General features: G+C 46.6%; 1 protein-coding gene across 1 annotated transcript in view; it reads right to left on the bottom strand.

Moving 5' to 3' along the window:
• LOC142313164 (uncharacterized) overlaps positions 1-27,090 on the bottom strand; it is a 190,579-nt gene that overhangs the window by 24,390 nt on the left and 139,099 nt on the right. Inside the window, exons 15-19 of the mRNA XM_075352152.1 lie at positions 26,874-26,877; positions 26,370-26,558; positions 19,364-19,441; positions 19,076-19,166; positions 10,872-11,749 (exon numbers count right to left, since the gene is read on the bottom strand). Coding sequence (XP_075208267.1) covers positions 10,872-11,749; positions 19,076-19,166; positions 19,364-19,441; positions 26,370-26,558; positions 26,874-26,877 — 1,240 coding nt within the window. The remainder of the gene's footprint in view (positions 1-10,871; positions 11,750-19,075; positions 19,167-19,363; positions 19,442-26,369; positions 26,559-26,873; positions 26,878-27,090) is intronic.

Below are 27,090 nucleotides of genomic sequence, written 5' to 3'. Positions count from 1 at the left end.
TTAAAAATAAAACTTTTTTTGTTGTCTATTTTTTTTTTATTACTGACTGGATTTGTGATGTCAGGTATCTTATAGACGCTTGACATCACTAACCCCAGGGCCTGATGCCAGGTGACATTACACATCCGGCATCAACCCCATATATTACCCCGTTTGCCACCGCACCAGGGCAACTGGAAGAGTTGGGGCAAAGCGCCAGGATTTGCACATCTAATGGATGCGCCACTTCTGGGGCAGCTGTAGTCTGCTATTTTTCGGCTGGGAGGGTCCAATAACAGTGGACCTCCCTAGTCTGAGAATACCAGATGACAGCTGTCTGCTTTACCTTGGCTGGTGATCCAATTTGAGGGGACCCCGTGTTTTTTGTTTTAAATTATTTATTTAATTTAAAATAACAGCATGGGGTTCTCTCTGTTTTGGATTACCAGCCAAGGTGAAGCTGCCAGCTGTGGTCTGCAGGCTGCAGCCGTCTGCTTTACCCTCACCATCATTCTATGTGCCTTTACTGTCCACTTTCACCGCCCTGTCACCCCTCCATCCCCACTCATCCACATCAGCCCCTCTCTCCTCCCCTGTCCTATGTACAGCTCCCAGGCTCTTTTCACCTATTTAATAAATCTCAATCCCTCATGCTCCAGGGTCTTACACAAAAAGCCATGCCACAAGTTCAAAAACCATCTGATCTTTCTCCTTCTACTCCTACTTCTTGAAGGTGATATCTCTCCTAATCCCGGGCCACCCCATGATAACTTTACCCCCACCCCCATCTCCCATAGAAACCCTGCTAACCTTATTAGCATTAGTTGTACACCCTCACTTCCCTCTTTTAATTGTGCTCTCTGGAATCCACGGTCTGTATGTAACAAGCTTCCTTACATCCACAATCTCTTTCTCAATAACTCTCTTAACCTTCTAGCCCTCACTGAAACCTGGATTCAGGATTCTGACACTACTTCCCCTGCCACTATTTCTCACAGTGGTTTACATTTTTCCCATTCACCAAGACCTGAAAACAGACATGGTGGTGGAGTCGGTTTACTCCTGTCCCCACAATGCACTTTCCAGGTCATCCCCCCAGCTCCATCACTCTCATTCCCATCCTTTGAGGTCCACACCATCAGGTTCTTCCATCCCCTCTCCCTCAGAGTGGCGGTCATATACCGTCCACCTGGCTCACCCACCCAGTTTCTTGACCACTTTTCTGCCTGGCTGCTGCACTTCATGTCCTCAGAATTACCAACCCTTATCCTAGGAGACTTTAACATCCCCATAAACAGCCCCTACTCCCCATCTGCATCCCAGCTTCTATCTCTCACTAGCTCACTTGGCCTCTCACAGCTCTCATCCACTGAGACACATGAAGATGGTAACAACCTTGACCTGGTCTTTATCCGCCTCTGCTCAATGTCTTACTTTGACAACTCACCTCTTCCCCTCTCTGACCACAACATCCTCTCCTTCAAGCTCACAAAGCCTCGCCCACCCCAGCACACTCCCACGTATCACATATTGAGAAACCTACAGGCTATTGACTCTCAAACACTTACAGACTCTCTACACTCAACACTGTCCCCTATCTCCTCCCTTTCCTGTCCTGATCTGGCTGTAAAGAACTACAATGACACACTCAGGAGTACACTAGACCAAGTAGTGCCCCTCACCTTCAGAAAGACCAAACACAGAGTAAAACAGCCCTGGCTCACATCCCAAACTCTATTTCTTCAGCGATGCTCCAGGAGTGCCGAACGCCTATGGAGGAAAACTCGCACACCAGAAAACTTCATCCACTACAAGTTCATGTTAAGGACCTACAACTCTTCCCTTCACCTCGCCAAACAGACCTACTTCACCACCCTTATCTCCTCACTAGCCAACAATCCAAAAAAGCTCTTCGACACCTTTCACTCCCTCCTCAGTCCCAAAGTACAGACCCCTATCACAGACCTTCATACTGATGACCTGGCCATGTATTTCACAGAGAAAATAGAAAACATCTGCAGAGAGATCAGCTCCCAGCCACCAAGCGTTGTGAATCCGATCCCTCCCCTTATCCCATCCAGGTCACTTTCCACATTTGACCCAGTCACAGAGGAGGAAGTCTCCAGGCTCCTCTCTTCTTCTCATCCCACCACTTGCCCTACTGATCCCTTCCCCTCACCTCTACTCCAGTCCCTCTCTCCAGTTGTCACCACTCACCTAACTAAAATCTTCAATCTCTCTCTCTCTCTTCTGGTATCTTCCCTTCCTCCCTCAAACACTCTATCATTACTCCATTATTAAAAAAAACCCTTCTCTTGATCCGTCCTGCACAAGCAACTACAGACCAGTCTCCAATCTCCCCTTCATCTCCAAACTCTTGCAGCGCCGGATCTACTCTCGTCTCACCCACTACCTCTCCACTCACTCTCTTCTAGATCCTTTACAGTCTGGCTTCCGCCCTTTACACCCAACAGAAACTGCCCTTGTCAAAGTGACCAATGACCTTTTGACAGCAAAACGTAATGGTGACCACTCTCTGCTTATTCTTCTTGACCTCTCTGCCGCCTTTGACACTGTTGACCACCATCTCCTTCTCTCTATGCTCCATTCTATCGGCCTAAAGGACACTGTTCTTTCCTGGTTCTCTTCCTATCTTTCTGGCCGTTCATTCAGTGTATCATTTGCTGGCTCCACATCTTCTCCTCTTCCTCTCACCGTTGGGGTCCCTCAAGGTTCCGTCCTCAGCCCTCTTCTTTTCTCCCTCTACACTGCCCCAATTGGAATGGCCATCAGCAGATTTGGCTTTTAATACCATCTTTATGCTGATGACACACAGCTATACACCTCATCCCCTGAGCTCACCCCCGCTGTACTACAGAACACAAGTGACTGCCTGACTGCAGTTTGCAATGTCATGTCTGCTCTCTATCTGAAACTTAACCTTTCAAAAACTGAACTTCTTCTTTTTCCTCCATCTTCCAACCTTCCTAAACCTGACATCTCCCTCTCTGTGTGTGGCACAACGATAAGTCCTAGGCAGCAGGCCCGCTGTCTGGGTGTTATACTTGACACTGATCTCTCCTTCACCTCCCACATACAATCTCTTGCCCGCACCTGCCGCTTCCACCTCAAGAACATCTCTAAAATCCGCCCCTTTCTCACAAAGGAAACGACAAAAGCTACTACTGTAACTCTCTATTAATTGGTCTCCCCCTAACTAGACTCTCCCCTGTACAGTCCATCCTTAATGCAGCAGCCAGGGTCACCTATCTGGCTAACCGCTACTCGGATGCCTCTGCTCTGTGCCAGTCATTGCACTGGCTGCCCATATATCACAGGATCCAATTCAAACTGCTTGTTCTCACCCACAAAGCTCTCAACAGTGCGGCACCCCCCTACATCTCCACCCTCCTCTCTATCTATCACCCCACCCGTTCTCTACGCTCTGCAAACGACTTTCGACTAACATCCACACTAATTCGAACCTCCCACTCCCGGATCCAAGACTTCTTCCGAGCTGCACCAACCCACTGGAACGCACTACCCCAAGAAGTTAGGACAAATCACAACTTACTCAGCTTCAGGCGCACCCTGAAGACGCATCTTTTTAGGGCGGCCTATCACACTCCCTAATCAGATTCATTTCACATAGTCCCTCTACAACTTCTCACAACATAACTCCACATCAAACTCCATGGCACCCAAATGCATCTCAAGGCTCTGGCCAACTGGTCCAGGAAACCATCCCCCATTTCCGTGAGATAGCTGGATTGTCATTGTAAATAAGCACTTGTACCTCCACCCCCTCCCCCCCCATATCTCATAGTAGATTGTAAGCTCTCACGAGCAGGGTTGTTTTTCTATTCTTTTTTTTCCCTCTAAATATTGTATTTTCTGTAACTGTTACTTGTTTGTATATTATCCTCCTGAATTGTAAAGCGCTGCGGAATATGTTGGTGCTATAGATATAAAGATTAATATTATTATTATTTACCCTAGCTGGCTACAAGATAGGGGGGACCCCACGTCGTTTTTTTAAAACTATTTATTTATTTTTTGGCTAAAAATAAGGCTAAGCCCCCTTTAGTGCCACATGAAAGTCACTAAAGGGTGCCAACATGTCCGCCCCGTCTGAGAAGCCCAAATTCCCGGAGTCTGCGCCCGAAACAGCGGCGTGGCTGGAGGCCCAGACGATGCTACTGTGTCGCCGAAACCAAGCCGAAGTGCACCTCCTGATGGACCAATGGACAGCCGAGGTGGAGGAGCTGGCTGCGGTCGCGCGGTCGAACGAGTTGGAGACCATTTTTGCAGAGCTGGTAGGTGACCCACGCCCCTATGTCCCTGGGGGACCGGCCGCTGCGGCTGAGGGACCTGGTCTGCCCCTGGCCCCTATATGGCCTTCCCCGTTGCCCGTGCCGGCCGCCGTTGCCGCCGCCGTTGCTTCCTCACCCGGCCCGCTGCTACCTCCACCGGAAGCGGAGTCCGCGATCCTGGCCCGAGAGGATCCAGATACCATTAAGATCGTTGGCCCGGTAGAGGGCATGGCAGTGCCCGCTGAAGGTGAGGGAGCGTCAGACCCGGAGGTGCCAGCTGCGGCCCCCGGTGCGACAGCTGGCGGTGAGCGGCCTGCAGCTGAAAAAGGGGTGGATCCCGTCGCCAGTCCCGAAGAGTCGGATAGCAATGACTCGGGGCCCGACAAGAAGCCGGTTTCGGAAGGTGAGGAGACCCCCGGCCTGATCGACATGGAGGCCACGTACATCCCACGGTGCGGAGGCAACGGGTACCGGGTAGTCCTCTCCCGCCGCGCCTGCTGTGTGCTGGATCTGTATGAGGGCGAGGTAGAGTCTGACTCAGAGGATGAAATCCCTCGCCACCGACCAGATGAAGAAAATGAAAGTTAAAGGCAGCGGAACCCGGCTGCCCAAGTGACACAGTCCCCGTTGGGACCCTACTGCCCGTAGTTGTTTTGCCCCTGTTTTTACAAAAGACAAGGCCGAGAACTGGCAGGCCACCCAAAAACTATTGGGCGTGTAAATAACCCTTCCCTTAACAGTCCGTCCGGTTTTACCGCCTCCGGAGAGGCAGACTGGAGGATGGGCCTGCGGGAAGCTGTTGGCCGAGGCCCGCCAACACTACAACCGGTGGCCATCCTCCGAGTCAGGGGTCCCCTGGAAGTGGGGCCTCTGAAAGGACTGTGAAACCTACACCCGTCCCGTTAAACACACCTGGGCCCGTTCCTGGACTGGGGAAAAGGGGTGCTGCCCACTTCTTAGGGGCAGCATCAAGGCTAGGTTGTTTGGGTGGGTGACTGGAGGACCCGATTCCCGTATTAATAAAAAAAAAATGTAAAAGTGTTGAAAAGTTTGTACAAATGTTAGTATACTTGTACTATGTTCCCGTTTTTCTATTTTTCAGAAAACAAAAATAAACCGGTGATGGATGGGCAGCCCACGGACGGTCTGCATTAAACCAAGGGGGAATGTGACGCCCTGGACTAGTCAGGTCGTCCCAGGTAGTCACACACAACACCACATCCCCTCCCTATTAGGTGACATCAGTCAAACTAAAAACCTTGTCTCCACCCTCCATGTTTGATGTCCACACCAGGGGGGTGGGGACAGGCAGTTGGCTCTGCCCACCGAGGAGTTCACAGGCCTGGAGGCGGGAAAACACAGACACAAGTTCAAGTTAACAGTGCAGAGTAGTTTTGACAGTGAAGGGGAGAGGTTGAGTCCAAGGGCTGACCTGCGCCCAGGTCTGCCATAGACTACTCCGGTGGCTGGGTCGGAGCCCAGTCACCTTTGGCAAGGAGGCAGACGGTGGTGGCCGCCTGCAGGAGCTGGGATTACAGCTGGTGGAACCGTAGGGACCGGGGTCAGGCGGTGGCCCACCAGTACCGAACCGGGGAACCGATTGGAAACCGGAGCACCAGGAGGGGTACTCAGACCCAGACGAAGCCCCGAACCGACAGGGCCGAGTCAAATCAACTGATTGCGGACTGGACTTAAGGACCTATCCCACACAAGACCCGTTAGAAGACAACAGCCCAACCATACAGGGTAGAGCCACTGCCAAGGCATAGAGACCCAAAGGGCTAGCGTCTGCGGGCAAACGGGCTCCTACGGCATATACAAGTCGGGGAGCAGACTACCAGTGTCTAGGCATAGGAGTCAAACATTTACACACAGAGGTGCAGGAGAAAGGCGGAAACCACCAACCTATACCAGGAGGAGCTGCAGCCGGCTGCGAGCCCCGTTCATCGCTCCGTTTGGTTTACCAGAGACTTCAGTGTATTGTGTCAGAGTGAGTACACCAGTGCCTTCGGGCCGCGCACCGCACCGCGCTGCACCAGCGTCCAACCCGCTCCCTCGCCTCAACACCTCCCTCGGGCCCCCGGGACCATCCCCTACCCACGGAGGGGTCAACACCAAGCTGCGCAACACCATCCCCGGGAGGCCTAGTTAACGGCAGCGGTGGTGTCCATCCATTCACCACAACCCGTGGGTGGCGTCACGAACTTACAATTCAAACCAAACAACGACCCGGCCGTGGAATTCCTCACCCAAGTCCCCGCGTGTAGCGCCAACTTCCTTGCAGAGCGACGTGACCCCCGGGTCCGTGAGAGGCTCGAGCCACCACCTGCAGTACGAGCACGGATCCGAGCGGCTCGGCGGTCGCAGCCGAGCTCGCTGGGCGGTACAGAAAGCACCCTTTAGAGAGTCCGTTTAAGAGCGTTGTATCTCTATAAGGTGAAGGAGTATTTGGTATGTTATCTTCCAATGAAGGGTTTTGCTCTGCTCAAGTCATTAAATGTAGAAGTTATAAATGTCAATGTTGACTCCGCAAGAGAGGTGTACTTATTTTGACACTTATCTCTTAATCTTGGAAATTTCACAGCGACAAGTATGTTATTTGCAGAAATCTTCAGGGTACAACAGTTTATAAAATGAGTTTTAATAAGGCACAGTTTGCTTGAATGACGCTGTATATGCCCATAAACAGAGTATGATGCAATGTATAGGGAGTTATCACGGCAACCTCTAGACAACGCTCTACTCCCTCCTCTTCCCGGTCAGAGAAATGGCGACTTCACCTTTTTTTTATCCTGATACAGCGGTTTAATAGTAATTATTTAGTTAAAGGGGGGTTTGAATAGGACTCCTATGGTGTATAATAGACTTGTAGTTCGACATACGTAGGGCAACAGCAATAGATCGCAAAAAACTGTCAGATGCCAAAGTCACTTAACAGACCCGCAGCTCCCGATCCAGCCGGCTTTATTAATTAATATCTCCTCTTTTTAACCCCATAGAGGGCTGGTGTTGATCATTAAGGAGTTCATAGGATAGTCTAAAGGGTGCTTTACACGCTGCGACATCGCTAACGATATATCGTCGGGGTCACATCGTTAGTGACGCACATCTGGCGCCGTTAGCGACATAGCAGCGTGTGACACCAAGGAGCAATGATCAACGAGCGCAAAACGTGAAAAATCGTTGCTCGTTGATACGTCGTTCCTTTTCAAAACATCGTTGCTGCTGCAGGTACGATGTTGTGCATCGTTCCTGCGGCAGGACACATCGCTATGTGTGACACCGCAGGAGCGACGAACATCTCCTTACCTGCGTCCACCGGCAATGAGGAAGGAAGGAGGTGGGCGGCATGTTCCGGCCGCTCATCTCCGCCCCTCCGCTTCTATTGGACGTCTGCCGTATGACGTCGCTGTGCCGTCGCACAAACCGCCACCTTAGAAAGGAGGCTGATCGCCGGCCAGAGCGACGTCGCAGGGAAGGTAAGTCCATGTGACGGGTGTTAGTGATGTTGTGCGCCACGGGCAGCGATTTGCTCGTGACGCACAACCGACGGAGGCGGGTACGCTCGCTAGCGTTATCGGTACAGATATCGCAGCGTGTAAAGTACCCTTTAACCTATACAATATATTGTAGTAGGGAGATAACTCACCCCTGGAAAAACATGATCACCTCAGAAGGGCTCACCGGCCCTACTCTTTAGTAGTTTTACTTTTTCTTCACGAAAATGGTCACTATTAGTCTCAAAATGAACCCACAGTATTTCTGGATCATATTCAGAAGTTTTCTGTGAGAAAATAATCCAATTTGTTGCTTATTTAGTTATTTTCCTTGGATGGCAGTTGGAGCTCACTCTTCCTGCCTCTTATATTATCAGCAGGCCACACCCCCTTCTGCAGCGCTATTCTTCTGTATAAAATATGTGATGTCGCTGTAGCCCTAATATTTCAGTACATGATGTCTCTGTATAGATAAACCTGCCCCAGCATTCCAGATTGGATAAAGGTGGAAACAGGGGATGGGGGGGGGGGGCTTTTTATCGTAATTTCTCTTAAAAAAATAAATAGAATTATCTATTTGAAAAAAAAAAATAAATGATACTTTTTCCCACAATTTTGTATGTGCACTCAAATCTAAATTTGAATTTTAAAAAAGCATTTAAAATATTGTGTGGAGACGTAAACAACTGAGGAAAGGAAGGAAAAGGATGAGGAGTTCATATTGTCTAAAAAAAAAAAAAAGACCAAGAGTATAGGCTTAAATTGTTATGTCAGGCCTTAAGGCTGCTTTACACGCAACGACATCGCTAAGGAAATGTCGTTGGGGTCACGGAATTCGTGATGCACATCTGTTCTCGTTAGCGATATCGTTGCGTGTAACACATACGAGTGACTGCTAACGATCAAAAATACTCACCTAATCGTTGATCGTTGACACGTCGTTCCTTTCCCAAATATCGTTGCTCATTTTGGACGCAGGTTGTTCGTCATTCCTGAGGCAGCACACATCGCTACATGTGGCACACCGGGAATGACGATCAACAGCGTACCTGCGTCCTCCGGCAACGAGGTGGGCATGTCGTTAATGCAGCTGGTCTCCGCCCCATCTCTTCTATTGGCAGCCCGCTGTGTGACGTCGCTGTGACTGTGCACGAACCTCCCCCTTAAAAAAAGAGGTTCTTCGCCGCCCACAGCAACGTCGCTAGTAAGGTAAGTATGTGTGACGCGTACCGGCGATATTGTTCGCCACGGGCAGCGATTTTGCCCGTGACGCACAAACGACGGGGGCGGGTGCTTTCGCTAGCGATGTCGCTGCGTATAAAGCAGCCTTAACTGTAATGAATGGCAGATCGCTGAGATTGGGAGTTAGGAAGAAGACGGAGGAGGAATGTTGGGTATTTTGGGGGGAGGGTTGTAATACTCTTGTCCATATAGTGAATGTATAAATATATAATAATGTGAAATGCACAATACACATGGAATATTGCTTATTATTTGATTTTTAGAAAACAGACGTCTATTAGTAACTGTATATATTATAATCTAATGTAACTCCTAACGTACTTTCCCTTTCTTCTTTACTTTCTTGCCTTTATTTTGTCTTTTGTGTTTTCTTGCTCAGTTTGCCATATACACTGCTGCTCACTATTATTAGCACCTTTTCATTTTTTCATACACTGTACAATATCTTCAGAAATAAATGGAAATGTAGAAAAGTTATATCCTCAGAATTTTTTAATTAGTGGTCCAAAGTAATACAACAATAAAACATTGTTTGTCACTTACATGTTGCAATTTCAAAGAAGAAACAGAATAAACAGCATGTGCAGCAATAAAGGCCCCTAATTAAATAATACTTGGTTGCACCCCTAATTAATACTTGGCTGCACACCCTTTCACATTGATGAGCCAAACGTTTCTTGTAGCCATCTCTAACCTTCTTGCACTTCTCCTCTGGTATTTTCTCCCACTCTTTCCTTTTTGGTCAAGCTCTTGAATGTTTGCAGGGTTCCTTTTCCCAATGGCAGATTTCAGCTCACTCCAAAGATTTTCAACAAGATTGAGGTCAGGACTCATTGCTGGCCATTTTAAAACCGACAATTTTTTCTTTTTCACACATTCCTGTGTACTTTTGGATGTGTGCTTTTTGGTCATTGTCTTGCTGGAGGACTCAAGTTTTCTTACACTGGGTAGGATGTTTTCCTCTAAAATCTCTTGACATTTCTCAGATTTCATGATTCTTGTGATAAGGTCAAGGCCTCCAGTATCAGACGTAAAAAGGCAACCCCATAGCATTATGGATCCTCCACTATGCTTAGCGATTTATAAGGTGTTATTTTCTTTAAAAGCTTCATTGGTGTATTTTTGTACCATCTGTCCACAGAATATTTTCTCAGGAGTGTAGTTTGTCAATATACTCTTTAGCAAAGTTCAGTCCTTCCTTTTTATGTTTTTTTCTTAAGCAATGATTTCTACATTGGCCTTTGCCCATAAACCTCTGCTTGTTTTAGTGTGTGGCGTATAGTACTTGTTGAAACCATTATCTCAGACTGTTTCAGGTTGGTCTTCAGGTCTTTGAATGTTTAACATGGTGGTTTTTCCACCATTCGCACCAACCTTAGAAGACATCTCTTGTAAATTTTCCTACAGTGTTTTCCCCAAGTCCCTGGAGGCTCTTGATGGTTCCATGCTTAACAAACTTAATAACATTGCACACTGTTGAAACTGGGATACCAAGGTCTTTGCAGATGACCTTATACCCTTTGGATATCTTGTGTTTGCTAATAATAGCAGTTCTGATGTTTTCAGGCAACTCCTTTGTTTTCACCATCGTGACAAAGTTACAGGGCCTAAGATGTGTTTGGTTTTTTTTTTTTAAATACTGAAGTCATCATTCATTGGCTAATTCATATCATATGGGCACTGACAATCACAGGTGATTCTCATTTGTGATATACCACAGGTGAGTTAAAATGTGTTTCCATACTAATTTAATGTAAAGGGTGCCGATACCAGTGTCACAGCAGCTTTAGTTTTTTTTTATTTTTCCTTCCCATTGTTTTTTAATTGTTGTTTATCATTTTCTCTCATTCTGAGCCAAGGGTTTCTCTCCTGTGTGAATTCTTTTGTGTTTAGCAAGATATGATTGATCTGTAAAACATTTCAAACATTCTGAACATGAATATGGCTTCTCCCCTGTGTGAGTTCTCTGATGTTTAACTATACTTGATTTATATGAAAAAGATTTCCCGCATTCTGAACATGAAAAGGGTTTCTCCCCTGTGTGAATTCTTTTGTGTTTAGCAAGATCTGATTGATCTGCAAAACATTTCAAACATTCTGAACATGAATATGGCTTCTCCCCTGTGTGAGTTCTCTGATGTGTAACAATATTTGATTTATTTGAAAAACATTTCCCGCATTCTGAACATGAAAAGGGTTTCTGACCCGTGTGAATTCTCTGATGTATAACAAGACTTGAATGCTGTGCAAAACATTGCCCACATTCTGAACATGAAAAAGGCTTCTCCCCTGTGTGAGTTCTCTGGTGTCTAAGAAGATCTGATTTTCGGCTAAAACATTTCCCACATTCTGAACATGAATAGGGCTTCTCCCCTGTGTGAGTGCTCTGGATCATTACAGGCTCTGAAGAAAATCTTTTCTCCCTTGTGTGAATTTTTTTATGGATTTTTCCATATTCTGAAGTTGAAAATGGACTATTTGCTGTAAGAGCACTTTGATTTTTCATGCCTCTTTTGTGACTTTTATTTTTCTTAATAGTCAATAAATCAGAAGATTGGACTTGTTTAAAAGAGTCAGATGATAGATCTTTGCTGTGAAGGGATGATGGTATATCTAGAATAGAGGCATTCACTTCAGTTATATCTTGTGTGATATCAAGATCATCTGATTTAAAAATTGAAGATGTCAGCTGTGCCTCTAATCTCCTGGTACAGTCATCTGTCAAGAATAAAAAAATATTTTTAATTATATATATATATAGATTGAAGAATATAGTTTATAATATAGCCTGTAATATTGTTACCAGCGTCCCTACATACTTACCTTCCTAGCTGCCCAACGGTGGATTCCATGGCCCCGGTCCCTGCCGCCGTCTTCCAGGACCTGCACATGCCATGCAGGTCTCCTGGGAGTGTGCTTAACCACAGATGAACTGAGGAATGTTGGAAGTGCCCAGCAAGCGGTGACCGTGTTATATGACTGATTTTGACGCAATTTTAGTGCATAAGGGTTTTGCTCCCCTGATGACTCTGCCCAGAAGAAACGCGTCGGGAGCGTTTACACCATCTGATGCTCTGAATGTGGGAAATCCTGCTGGGATCACAGCTATACACATGGGTGAGAGCGTTCTTTTATTACATAATGTAATGAGTGATTGATAAATATCATTTTCATGAAGGCAGCTCTCCTCAGTGTGTTACTTATATGTACTGGCCCTGTATCTAGTTATACATTCACCTGATGGGCGGTTCCCAAAGGTCTATGAAACTTTGTCTTTTTATTGTGCGTTGGAGATTAATTGAGGTCTTTTGGTCCTAGAATTGGACAACTGTTGGTTCTTTAACAGGACAACTGTATAGTGGGTCTAGTCTAGTATATAGTTTGGGGGTCAGTCCCTTTTTATTGTGCCACAGCATGCACTTGGACCCATTTGAGCTTGGTGATCCATTGTGTAATGCTTCATGTTCACTTAGTGTGTCTTTTTAGAGAATGGACCTAGGTCATTTTACATAAATCTATTAAGTTATATTTTAACCCCTTCAGCCCCCGGGCACTTTCCGATTTTGTGTTTTTGTTTTTTGCTCCCCTTCTTCCGAGAGGCGTAACTTTTTTATTTTTCCATCAATCTTGCCATATGAGGGCTTGTTTTTTGCGGGACGAGTTGTACTTTTAAATGAAACCATAATTTTTACCATATAGTGTACTGGAAAACGGCAAAAAAATTCCAAGTGCGGAAAAATTGCAAAAAAAGTGGGATCGTACAATAGATTTTGGGATATTTTATTCACCGTGTTCACTATATGCTAAAACTGAGGTATCTATGTGATGCCTCAGGTCGGTGCGAGTTTGTAGACACCAAACATGTATAGGTTTACTTGTATCTAAGGGGTTAAAAAAAATTCACAAGCTTGTCCAAAAAACGTGGCGCACGTTTTGCGCCATTTTCCAAAACCCGTAGCGTTCTCATTTTTCAGGATCTGAGGCTCAGTGATGGCTTATTTTTTGCGTCTCGACCCGACGTTCTTAAAAGGTACCATTTTTGCGCAGATGCTACGTTTTGATTGCAAAATTTGCGGCGACCAAAAAACGTAATTTTGGCGTTTGGAATTTTTTTGCCGCTACGCCGTTTACTGATCAGATTCATTGATTTTATATTTTGATTGGGCATTTCTGAACGTGGCGATACCAAATGTGTGTATTTTTTATTTTTTTAACCCTTTAATTTTCAATGGGGTGAAAGGGGGGTGATTTAAACTTTTAGGTTTTTTTATTTTTTGAAAACTTTTTTTTTTTTTTTTATTTTACTAGTCCCCCTAGGGGGCTATAGCGATCAGCAATCAGATCGCTCTGCACTATCTGCAGATCTCAGCTACAGAGTTGAGAACTGCAGATTTGCTGCTTCACTTTCAATGCCGGCTGTATTCCGGCATTGAGAGGAAGTGAGTCATGTTAGCTACAGGCGTCATCACATAACCCTGTGCTACCATGGCCACCGTCGAAAGTCACGTGATCATGTCACGTGACTTCCGGTGGGGGCGGGGTAAGTGACTGTCATGGCGGCGCCCATATACATATCGCTGCCAAGATTTTGGCAGCGAAATGTAAGGGGTTAATGGCCGCGGGTGGAAGCGATCCCACCCGCGGCTAGCAGGCACACATGGCAGCTGTTGATAACAGCTGATATGTGCGCGGATCGCCGCCGCCTGCCGGCGGCAGGGGGCGGGGCTTACCAGCACACGATCCATGACGTACCCAGTACGTCATGGGTCGTTAAGGGGTTAAGTCTTTTTTCTGTATTACACACCTATTTGCTATTGTGTTATACCAACTTTTGTGGTGTCAGGAATCTTTATTCCACGTACAGTGGTATCTTGCTATCTAGTTTGTCTTGGACCTGCAAACCTTCCAGGGAGCCTTCTGCAACATAAATCGAAGCATCTGGTTGAGTTTCCTTGGCAGCATCTTCGCTCCTTAAACTTTGCCACGGAATTCTCAACATAAGCCACTATGCCATTGATTTCCGCACCTTGTCCTCCAAACTTGGCTGGAATAATGTGGCGCTGGTAGCTTCATTCTGGGAGGGTTTGTCCAGAAGAAAGAAGGACGAATTAGCCAGCCGTATTGTACCATCTTCCCTGTGCAAATTGGTATCTTTGGCTATCGATCTCAGGTTCCAAAAACTCTCTAGAGAGGTGAACTGTGAGAGATTAGTGCCGCTGGCTCCTAACTTACAGAGACCCATCATGTTGTGATACGCAGTTCCTGTTGCTTCCTCTAAGTGAATGGAGGTAGATCTTGTGAACCTGGCAAAGCCTTATCCTGTGAACGGTTGCAACACAGTTGCATATGTTTCTATCCTTTAAAGCTGGTAAACTTCCAAGCCTAGGGTCCGTAGGAGAGGCTACCCTAGGTGAGAGCAAGTCCTCTCTGTCCTTATCCATATCTGCGTCTGTATCATGTGGCACCACTTGATTCACTGAGTTGGCCTATCTTGACTCTGGTACTGCTGGGAACTTCATTCAACAAGCCATTGTGGATCAGTAACAGATTCCAATCCAATGACTTCAAGCTCCTATAACAGTTTCATCCGTGGATGGAAAACGTCTGTCGAAGGCTATCCTGTTTGTCACCAAGCAAGATAAGCTCTAGGTGGAAATGCTGCACTCAATGGAGATCACCTCATAAATTTGCAGGGCCTTCGCACCCTCTGCTATTGGGTCTGCCATGTCTTCAGATTAACAAGTCTGTCTTGGACTGGAGATCCACTTAGATGAGGTCAGCCCTGTCAGGAAAAATGTCTCATTCCAGTCGATTCCGCCTGATGATCAGTGATGCCCTCAAATCTTCTAGGTCTGCCATCCGCTTGCTCGGCTAAACGGGGCTTTACACGCTACGACATCGCTAATGCAAAGTAGTTAGGGTCACAGATTTTGTGACGCACATCCGGCCGCATTAGCGATGTTGTTGCGTGTGACACCGATGAGTGATTTTGCATCGTCGCAAAAACGTGCAAAATCGCTCATCGGTGACATGGGGGTCCATTCTCAATTATCGTTACTGCACAAGTAACGAACTTGCTCCTCGTTCCTGCGGCAGCACACATCGCTCCGTGTGACGCCGCAGGAACGAGGAAGCTCTCCTTACCTGCCTCCCGGCCGCTATGCGGAAGGAAGAAGGTGGGCGGGATGTTACGTCCCGCTCATCTCCGCCACTCCGCTTCTATTGGGCGGCGGTTCAGTGACGCTGCTGTGACGTCGCTGTGACGCTGAACGAACCGCCCCCTTAGAAAGGAGGTGGATCGCCGGCCACAGCGACGTCGCTAAGCAGGTAAGTATGTGTGATGGGTCTGAGCGATTTTGTGCACCACGGGCAGCGATTTGCCCGTGTCGCACAACAGATGGGGGCGGGTACCCACGCTAGCGATATCGGTACCGATAGCGCAGCGTGTAAAGCCCGCTTAACGCTGACATCTTTGACAAGAAGGAGGCTGACACTCTACCTCCAAAGGCCACATGATAGCGCTATCGACATACTTCCTGGTTTCTCACCTCCCTGCGGCCGTGTCTAGCCTCTGTCCCAGGCAGAAACCCAAGAAATGCCAGAGTAAATCAAGGAAAATCTGGCAAGGGGATTTATCCAGAAATCCTCTTTATTGGCCGCAACGACTTCTTCTTTGTAAAGAAAAAAGGATTGTTCCCTGCACCCCTGTATAGATTATAGAGGTCTCAACCAAATCAAGGTAAAGAATAAGTATCCGCTGCTGCTTATACCACAATTGTTCGACCATCTCCAAGGTTCCAGAATCTTCTCCAAGCTCAACCTCAGTGGTGCATACAACTTTGTCCGTATATGGTCAGAAGACAAAGGGAAGACTGCCTTTAATACCCATGACAGCGACTAGGTGTTTTGGTTAATACGATTTGGGCTCAGCAATGCTCCGTCAGTTTTCCAGGAATTTGTGAACCATATCTTCTGAGATCTGCTCTACTCATGCACAGTGGTGTATCTGGATGACATTCCTGTAATCTCTTCCAATCTGACAATGTACAGGAGGAATGTTGGCCAGGTTCTACAGAGCTTGAGGGAGAAGTTTATACGATAAATTCGAGAAGTACCTTTTTGAATGCACTTCATTTATTTTCCTGGGCTACATAATCTCTGACACCGGTTTTAAGATGGATCTAGAGAAGGTGTCAGCGGTTCTGAAGTGTGGCTTTGTCCTGACAGAGTGAATGTGATTCAGCGGTTCCTGGGTTTCACCAATTATTACTGCCAATTCATTCCGCAATTCTTGTCGCAAATTTTCCCTATCATGGCCCTGACTCACAAGGAGGCGCATCCTAAGATGTGGATTTCTGAAGCGGAGTGCATTCATCGCCATCAAGTAGGCATTCTTATCGATTAACAAACAGTTCTTCTTGGAAAAGGATGCTTTGTCCTCTGGGGCCAGTGTTATTCTCACGCAGAAGTCTGCTTCCGGTAAGAGGGCAATCTGCTGCTTCTTCTCCATGGCCTTCTCTGCTCCTGAGTGCAGCTAGTCAATTGAAGAATTGTTGGTGATGAAGATAGCTCTGGAGGTATGACAAAACTGTCACGGTTGACGACAACCCTGTACTGTTCGGCTGCAGAAGGTCGCTGCGTTTTGCTGCGCATGTTGCGCCTTGATATTTCATTCTTTCCTCCCTAATGTGAATTGAGTTCCATGTATCTTCTCTGTCAGGGTTAACGCTTTCCCCTTTAGGACCCTGCGGACACCTTGGCAATTCAACTGCTAATCCTTATCCCTAGTCCCTGTGTCTATGTGTACTTGCATTTCACCTTGGTTTGTTTCCGGTGATAGAACTACTCCTATGCTGTGAAGCTTGTTGCTGTACTTCTCCCAAAGTCATCCTAGAGATAATTTGTCCGTTTATGTTCCCATCTTTGTTTTTGCTTTATGTTCTTTAGCACTTAGTGAGGTTGACTAGTGCTCATTCTATCTGGTCACTCCCTAGGGTTAATTTCAGGGTCAGCCAGGGTCTAGGTATCCTCGTGTGTGGAACCGATCTAGGAACTTCAGGTGAGCCAGGGGCTAGCGGAAGGTTTTATCAGGAGTCACCATCTTCCCCTTCCCTAGAGACAGGGTTCCTCTCCTTCCTACGTTCCCTTTTCATCATTTGCCTGGTATTTTCCCATACCTAACGTGACAAATACCTACTGGCAGGAGCAGTGCTCCCCGTCGTCATCTACTCTGACCACAAAAACTTGGCCTACCTACAGTCGTCTCAAAGGCTGAATCTGTCCCATGCCCGATGTTCTTCACTGATTCTGACTTTGTTCTACATTTCCAGCCGACCAAAAAGAACGTCAAGGCGGATGCACTCGCCAGGTCTTTTCTGTCAAGTAGCCAGGAGGAAGACCCTCAACACATTATTCAGCCCTTGAAGATGCTAACCATAGATCCAGTAAGCGTGTCTTGGGTGTCATCCAGAAAAACGTTTATGGCAGAGGCGGACAAGACAGGAAGTGTGTGTTGCAGTGGGGTCACTCCTCTAAGCTGGCCAGTCACTCCAGTCAGAAAAAGATAACTCTGCTTATCTCGATGCACTACTGGTGGCTAATGCTGTGTAAAGATGTTATAGAGTTTGTCTCAGCTTGTCTCTCGTGTGCCTGTAATAAGACCCCTAAGATCCTTCCGGCTGGGCGACTACAACCTCTACCTGTGTCGTCCGCTCCTTGGCAATACATATCTATGAACTTCATCAATGACCCGCTGGTGTCCTCTGGTTGCTCCATCATCTGGGTAGTAGTAGACAGGTTTTCTAAAATGGCCCACTTCACTTTGTTGTCTAGTCTTCCTTTTGCTTCTATGTACACCAAACACTTCATTCAGCACATCTTTTGCCTGCACGGCTTTACTCTCCACATTGTGTCCAATAGAAGCATACAATTCACATCTGTTTTGACAAATTTCCTATGGCACTTTGTCAATGAACACCACGGCAATTGGATCAAGATTCTACCATTGGTGGAGTTCTCCTATAATAATCATGTGAGTCTTCCCCTAACTCTCCATTTCTCATCGTATCTTGGCAGCAGCCCAAAACACTCTCCTTGTGGAAACCACCTCCGGCAACCCTGCCTCTGATATTCTTGTCAAGGGGTTCTCCAAAGTCTAGGTGCAGACCAAGGCCTCCCTGAAGCTGTCCCCCATCAGGATGAAAAAGTATGCGGATAAGAGGCAACATGAATTTCCTTCGTTCCGTCCCAGGGACAAGGTGTGTCTCTCTCGTCTAGATATGTCCGCAGTTAGATGCCTTCCTTCAAGTTGGGTCTCCGCTTTATTGGTCCCTTTGAGGTGCTTCAAAAGAATAACACTGTGTCCTATAAACTGACGCTTTTGGCATCCTTGTGAAACGCCAAGTCCTATATGTGTCTCTCCTCAAGCCTGTTGTCCTGAGCCTCTACTTCAGAAATCTGGATACCCTTCTTTCATCAGTAAGTGCAGAAGACATGTTTGAGGCAAAAAGCATCCTTGCCATGAAAAAGGTGAAAGGCAAAACTCTCTTTAGTTGATTGAATGGGGTTTGGTCCCGAGGAGAGGTCATGGGGGCTCAAGGAGAACATTAATGCCCATCATCTCCTGAAAAGATTTTTTTCAGGCTTGTAATAGGGGGAGCATAAGGGGGGGGCACTGTAAAGCGGTTACCGGTGTTACTGCACGGTCCTGTCCCTTTTACCAGGTGGAGATGACGGCACACTTACCCTCCTGGCCGCCCAGCTATAGCTTCAGTTTCCTCTGTCCCTGTCCTCTAACCCAAAAGTGCCTCTTAGCCTATAGCTCATTAGCTCTCGGCAATGCAAACTATTGTAGGGGCCAATATTTTCTGTCAGATGAGTTTCTTGAAGAAATACTAGAACTTTTATTTTCTGGAGGAGTATGATGTGGACTAGCAGCAGAATGGTGACCATTTTCTATGGCCAGACTACAACCCTGATAAAGCAGCCATAGCCGGTGACGGAGAAGAATCTGTGACTTCTCTGCATTTAGTGGTCACTACTCACCTGGGCGGTTATCTGTAGGAATCTCCTCTTTACTCCGCTCATCACCCCTCACATATGTCTCTGTAGTATTAATATGGGGCAGATCTTCCCCCTGAAACAAATATTGTAAAAGTCACAGACAGATGGAGAAGTCCCATCTATGATCAGCTCTAATCCTGCCATCTCCACCGCTCTCATTACACAAGTATAACACATATAATACTGGAGGATAAAACAAGACTGAGCACAAGACCTTCACAGCCGTCTACACATCATAGGGAGATTTCATGGCACCTTCTCTCCATCTACCTGATGATCCTGGGGAACATCGGGGTCTTCTTGTTTACAGTCCTGTGGGAGAAGAGGACGGGGACATCTCTCTGGTGTTGTCCTCTTACTGGATAGACCTGGAGGAGACACATACAGGGACTGAATTCATTCCTTACATACAGATAATTATAGGCCGTGTGTATTTAGTCCTGTCTATTACCTGGTGATGTGAGGGGCTGGGGATCCTCCATCATGACGTCCTTGTACAGACCTTTGTGTCCTTCTAAATATTCCCACTCCTCCATGGAGAAATAGACGGTGACGTCCTGACACCTTATAGGAACCTGACACATACAATGATACCGTCACCCCCGATCCCTTCATAGCGTTACTGTATAATGTCCCAGCATTCCCAGCAGTGTCACCTCTCCAGTCAGCAGCTCAATCATCTTGTAGGTGAGTTCTAGGATCTTCTGGTCATTGATGGCCTCATGTATCGGGGGGTGAGGTGGAGGCCCCGTGATTGGGCTCAGGGGTCTTCCCCATCCCTCAGACACAGGGGCCTGACAGCGCTCACTAGAGGTCTTCTTCACTACTGTGTAATCCTGGTTATGGAGAGACACAGTAATAAATCTCACTCCAGACATTTCCAGAGTCCTCACCTCTCCAGTTCTGTCCATCTGTTATTCCCATAGATAAGAATGATGTAATGTGACGTCATCAGAATCTCTCACCTCTCCAGTAAGCCGGAAGAGGATCTCTAGGGTGAGGTGGAATATCCTCTCCGCCATCTTGTCCCTGTCCATATCCATCCTTCACGGGGCAATCAGGAAGCTTCAGAGCTTACAAGACCTGTGATGATGTCACATGGAGGGGAGGAGTCAGGGTCACATGATCAGCTCCTCAGTGTATGCAGGACTCTGCTGTGCTGGTTGTCATGGTGCTGGATGAGGGGAAGTTTATGTGTGGGGTCAGGAGGGGTTTACAGACAGTGTGGATGTAGCAGAGCCGTGTGTGTACGAGGTGTACGGAACAGAGCCGTGTGTGTACGAGGTGTACGGAACAGAGCCGTGTGTGTATGAGGTGTACGGAGCGGAGCCGTGTGTGTACGAGGTGTACGGAGCAAAGCCGTGTATGTACGAGGTGTACGGAGCGGAGCCGTGTGTGTACGAGGTGTACGGAGCAAAGCCGTGTGTGTACGAGGTGTACGGAGCGGAGCCGTGTGTGTACGAGGTGTACGGAGCAGAGCCGTATGTGTACGAGGTGTACGGAGCGGAGCCGTGTGTGTACGAGGTGTTCGGAGCGGAGCCGTGTGTGTACGAGGTGTACGGAGAGGAGCCGTGTGTGTATGAGGTGTACGGAGCAGAGCCGTGTGTGTACGAGGTGTACGGAGCGGAGCCGTGTGTGTACGAGGTCTATGGAGCAATGCCGTGTGTGTACGAGGTGTACGGAGCGGAGCCGTGTGTGTACGAGGTGTACGGAGCGGAGCCGTGTGTGTACGAGGTGTATGGAGCGGAGCCGTGTGTGTACGAGGTGTATGGAGCAAAGCCGTGTGTGTACGAGGTGTGTGGAGCGGAGCCGTGTGTGTACGAGGTGTACGGAGCGGAGCCGTGTGTGTACGAGGTGTATGGAGCAGAGCCGTGTGTGTACGAGGTGTATGGAGCAAAGCCGTGTGTGTACGAGGTGTGTGGAGCGGAGCCGTGTGTGTACGAGGTGTACGGAGCAGAGCCGTGTGTGTACGAGGTGTACGGAGCGGAGCCGTGTGTGTACGAGGTGTACGGAGCGGAGCCGTGTGTGTACGAGGTGTACGGAGCGGAGCCGTGTGTGTACAAGGTGTACGGAGCGGAGCCGTGTGTGTACGAGGTGTACGGAGCGGAGCCGTGTGTGTACGAGGTGTACGGAGCGGAGTCGCGTGTGTACGAGGTGTACGGAGCGGAGCCGCGTGTGTACGAGGTGTACGGAGCGGAGCCGTGTGTGTACGAGGTGTACGGAGCGGAGCCGTGTGTGTACGAGGTGTACGGAGCAAAGCCACGGGACTTCCCCAGAATGAGAAAAGCCCTGACCCCGTGGGCGTGTCACATGTGTGTACAATGTGAGCAGAGCCGTGTGCAGAGCGGGATCATGTCTGTACAACGCATAAGAAGCAGAGTCGTGTGTCTACAACTTGTACGGAGCAGAACCGTGTGTGTACGAAGTTTAAGGAGCGGAGCTGTGTCTGTATGATGTGTGCAGAGCGGAGCCGTGTGTGCACGACGTATACACAGTGGAACCGTGTGTGTTTGACATGTATAAAGTGAAGATCCGGATGTGCGACAGTATTTCTGGATCATATTCAGAAGTCTCCTGTAAGAAAATAATCCAATTTGTTGCTTATTTAGTTATTTTCCTTGGATGGCGGTTGGAGCTCACTCTTCCTGCCTCTTATATTATCAGCAGGCCACACCCCCTTCTGCAGCGCTATTCTTCTGTATAAAATATGTGATGTCGCTGTAGCCCTAATATTTCTGTACATGACGTCTCTGTATAGATAATCTTACCCCAGCATTCCAGATTGGGAAAAGGTGGAAACAGGGGATGGGGGGGGCTTTTTATCGTAATTTCTCTTATAAAAAAAAATAGAATTATCTATTTGAAAAAAAAAATAAATGATACTTTTTCCCACAATTTTGTATGTGCACTCAAATCTAAATTTGAATTTTAAAAAAGTATTTAAAATATTGTGTGGAGACGTAAACAACCGAGGAAAGGAAGGAAAAGGATGAGGAGTTCATACTGTCTAAAGAAAAACAAAAAACAAGAGTATAGGCTTAAATGTCAGGCCTTAGAGAGGAAAAACGGATATACTTTTGGAAAAATGAACAGTTAAAGCTTTGTTAGTGAGAAATTGCAGTAATAAGAGTTTTGTGTTTAAGATATTTAAAGTGAACCTGTCATCAGAAATTTAGCTATAAAGCTAAAAGTTCCCCCCTCTGCAGCTCCTGGGCTGCATTCTAGGAAGCTTCCTATAGTTTTTGTGGCCCCTTTTATACCAAAATAAACACTTTATAAACTTGTACCTTTTCTTATGCAAATTTCGTAAATCTTCCATGGGGGCGGGCTGCCTGGGGTCCGTTGCTGTCCTCCTGCCGATTTACGCCGCCCCCGAACGCTGAATTTCAAAGCTCAGGACGCCGCCCCTGGGTGCCCGTGGTCCCGCGCATGCGCTGTTCCACTGTAGCGGTGCCGTGCACTGTGTGCACATGTGACCGCTGGTGACGCTTTGCGTCGCTGTGAGTGTCATGCTCTCCTGCTCTGTCCGCTCCTCCCATCTATTTCCTGCTGCTGAGCAGGATGGGAAGGAGGTGACGTCCGGTCATCGGGCCAGCAAGCGCTTGCGCATAACGCTGGAGTAATAGGGGAAAGTGCGGTCACGAGGTTATGGGCTGCACTTGCTGATGACACTCACAGCGCCGCCCATAACCTCGTGCCCGCGCAAAGCGTCACCAGCGGTCACACGTGCACACAGTGCACGGCACCGCTACAGTGGAACAGCGCATGCGCGGGACCACGGGCACCCAGGGGCGGCGTCCTGAGCTTTGATATTCAGCGTTCGGGGCGGCGTAAATCGACAGGAGGACAGCAACGGACCCCAGGCAGCCCGCCCCCATGGAAGATTTACGAAATTTGCATAAGAAAAGGTACAAGTTTATAAAGTGTTTATTTTGGTATAAAAGGGGCCACAAGAACTATAGGAAGCTTCCTAGAATGCAGCCCAGGAGCTGCAGAGGGGGAAACTTTTAGCTTTATAGCTAAATTTCTGATGACAGGTTCCCTTTAATGCCATAATGAGGGAACAGGTTGGCTGACCTCTGCTCCAGCAAAAAGGAAATGGAGGAAGAAGAAATGAAGAACATTAGTTTAGATACTTATACTTTATTGGAGAAATGTTTCTGGTGTCAGGTTATTGGGACAATTCAGTAAGAATTTAAAATCGAAGTCCCCTTAGACGCTATAATCTGTGTATAGGGGAATAGAGAAGGGGGTCAGTTCTCAATGATGATGAAAAAATTATTAAACTTAGCGGAAAGTGATTTTATAAAACTCGATCACATCAGATGTTCCCACAAAGAAGGAATGGATGGTAGATGGAAATAGTAATTTGTAATATGAACATGTTTATTATTGTAGTATAGTGAAGTTACAGACATTGTTCAGACATGGAGATTGTGCGCTGAAAGTAAAGGCCGCTTTACACGCAACAACATCGCTAACGAGATATCGCTGGAGTCATGGAATTCGTAACACACATCCGGCCTCGTTAGCGACGTCGTTACGTGTGACACCTATGAGCAACCGCTAACGATCAAAAATACTCACCTAATCGTTGATCGTTGACACGTCATTCCTTTCCCAAAAATCGTTGCTCATTTTGGACGCAGGTTGTTCGTCGTTCCTGAGGAAGCACACATCGCTATGTGTGCCACCCCGGGAACGACGAACAACAGCATTCCTGCGTCCTCCGGCAATGAGGTGGGCGTGTCGTTAATGCGGCTGGTCTCCGCCCCTCCTCTTCTATTGGCAGGCCGCTGTGTGATGTCGCTGTGACAGCGCATGAACCTCCTTTTAAAAAAGAGGTTGTTCGCCACCCACAGTGACATCGCTAGTAAGGTAAGTATGTGTGACGCGTACCGGAGATATTGTTCGCCACGGGCAGCGAGTTGCCTGTGACGCACAAACGATGGGGGCAGGTGCTTTTGCTAGCGATGTCGCTGCGTGTAAAGCGGCCTTAACTGTAATGAATGGCAGATCGCTGAGATTGGGAGTTAGGAAGAAGAGGGAGGAGGAATGTTGGGTATTTTGGAGGGAGGGTTGTAATACTCTTGTCCATATAGTGAATATATAAATCTAATATATAAAGCTGAATTTGTGTGTGTGTGTGTGTGTGTGTGTGTGTGTGTGTGTGTGTGTGTGTGTGTATGGGACGGTACGGGATTGGCATCTGCACCGTCGCAGCTACAGCCACAAAATTTTGCACACGCACACTTCTAGACCCCGAGAGCGTCATAGGCTATGTTTTGAAGGGAAATTTTAACCCCGCTCTTTACAGTTATTCACCAAAAAACCTGCCTCCATTAAAGCGAATGGAGCTGGGAGCCACAGTGTAGCCAGAACTTCAGAAGAATGCGCAGCCACGCCCTTATATGGAATGTTGGCATGTCACAATGCAGCCAGGGAAAGAGACAGATACAGACAGGAAAAGAGACAGACACAGACAGGCTAAGAAACAGACATAGACAGGGTAAGAGACAGACACGAAGAGACAAACACAGACAAAGAGACAGACTGACAGGGAAAGAGAGGGAAAGAGAGAGACAGGTTAAGAGACAGACAGGTAAAGAGACAGACAAAAAGACAGACACAGGGAAAGAGACAGACAGGGAAAGTGACAGATAGATAGACAGGGAAATAGAGACAGTCAGAGACAGACAGGGAAAGAGACAGACAGACAAAGAGATAGAGAGATATATACAGAGGGGGAGACAGACAGAGAATGGGAGAGAAACAGAGAGACAGTTACTATCCCGGGCAGCGTCGGGTGCTATGTTGTGAGGTGAAACTTTAACCTCGCGCGTTCCACTTTACCAATCAATTTTGCCCCTATCTACATAATGGGGAAAAAGTGAAACGAAAAGTGTTGGGGGCAAATTGACAGCTGCCAGATGTGAACAAGGGGGACTTAAAGAATGAGGCGATGGCGCCAAAGAGTATATACCGTACAGTTGCTAAGGTGGGGCCCTGACATGGGATACTCACCACACTCGGGGATATGAACACACACACAAAATGCGCCACACAGTACCACGTACTTGAACACATATACCACCCTCAGCACACAATTCACCACACATATACCAACCTCGCCACATAATCGCCCTAAACACACACAAGTCTGGTATTATCCTTCAAAAATAAAAATCTGATTAATAAGCAGCCAAACTACAAGAACAACAAATGTACCACATAGGAAATACGGCAGCTGTCAGTCACATGACCTGTCTATATGTGTATGTGTGAGCTAATATATACTGTCAGGGGGGAGGGCTTTCTGTTGCCTGGAGATTTATCAGTCTGCCAATAGCAACCAATCACAGCTTAGCTTCTATTTTGCTAGTTCATTAATCTGAGCTCTGATTGGTTAATATAGGCAACAATTAAATAATTACATTTCTATCTATTTGTTTTGTGGTTTTGTGTGCAGAATACATTATTGTTAATACATTCTATTTTGTTAACAGCAGTTATTAACCCGGGCGAAGCCGGGTAGTACAGCTAGTATATAAATAATGTGAAATGCACAATACATATGGAATATTGCTTATTATTTGATTTTTAGAAAACAGACGTCTATTAGTAACTGTATATATTATAATCTAATGTAACTTCTAACGTACTTTCCCTTCTTTACTTTGCCTTTATTTTGTCTCTTTTGTGTTTTCTTGCTCAGTTTGCCATATACACTGCTGCTCACTATTATTAGCACCTTTTCATTTTTTCATACACTGTACAATATCTTCAGAAATAAATGGAAATGTAGAAAAGTTATATCCGCAGAATGTTTTAATTAGTGGTCCAAAGTAATACAACAATAAAACATTGTTTGTCACTTACATGTTGCAATTTCAAAGAAGAAACAGAATAAACAGCATGTGCAGCAATAAAGGCCCCTAATTAATACTTGGTTGCACCCCTAATTAATACTTGGCTGCATACCCTTTCACATTGATGAGCCAAACATTTCTTGTAGCCATCTCTAAGCTTCTTGCACTTCTCCTCTGGTATTTTCTCCCACTCTTTCCATATATTTTGGTCAAGCTCTTGAATGTTTGCAGGGTTCCTTTTCCCAATGGCAGATTTCAGTTCACTCCAAAGTTTTTCAACAAGATTGAGGTCAGGACTCATTGCTGGCCATTTTAAAAGACAATTTTTTCTTTTTCACACATTCCTGTGTACTTTTGGTTGTGTGCTTTTTGGTCATTGTCTTGCTGGAGGACTCAAGTTTTCTTACACTGGGTAGGACGTTTTCCTCGAAAATCTCTTGACATTTCTCTGATTTCATGATTCTTGTGATAAGGTCAAGGCCTCCAGTATCAGACGTAACAAGGCAACCCCACAGCATTATGGATCCTCCACTATGCTTAGCGATTTGTAAGGTGTTATTTTCTTTAAAAGCTTTATTGGTGTATTTTTGTACCATCTGTCCACAGAATATTTTCTCAGGAGTGTAGTTTGTCAATATACTCTTTAGCAAAGTTCAGTCTTTCCTTTTTATGTTTTTTTCTTAAGAAATGATTTCTACATTGGCCTTTGGCCATAAACCTCTGCTTGTTTTAGTGTGTGGCATATAGTACTTGTTGAAACCATTATCTCAGACTGTTTCAGGTTGGTCTTCAGGTCTTTGATTGTTTGACATGGTGGTTTTTCCACCATTCGCACCAGAAGACATCTCTTGTAAATTTTCCTACAGTGTTTTCCACAAGTCCCTGGAGGCTCTTGATGGTTCCATGCTTACCATACTTAATAACATTGCACACTGTTTAAACTGGGATACCAATGTCTTTGCAGATAACCTTATACCCTTTGGAAATCTTGTGTTTGCTAATAATAGCAGTTCTGATGTTTTCAGGCAACTCCTTTGTTTTCACCATCGTGACAAAGTTACAGGGCCTAAGATGTGTTGTTTTTTTTTAAAAATACTGAAGTCATCATTCATTGGCTAATTCATATCA

The sequence above is a fragment of the Anomaloglossus baeobatrachus genome, chromosome 5, assembly GCF_048569485.1.
Source record: "Anomaloglossus baeobatrachus isolate aAnoBae1 chromosome 5, aAnoBae1.hap1, whole genome shotgun sequence".
Lineage (NCBI taxonomy): Eukaryota > Metazoa > Chordata > Amphibia > Anura > Aromobatidae > Anomaloglossus > Anomaloglossus baeobatrachus.
Note: the sequence above shows the minus strand (reverse complement) of the source record. Positions and strands in the feature narration are given on the sequence as shown.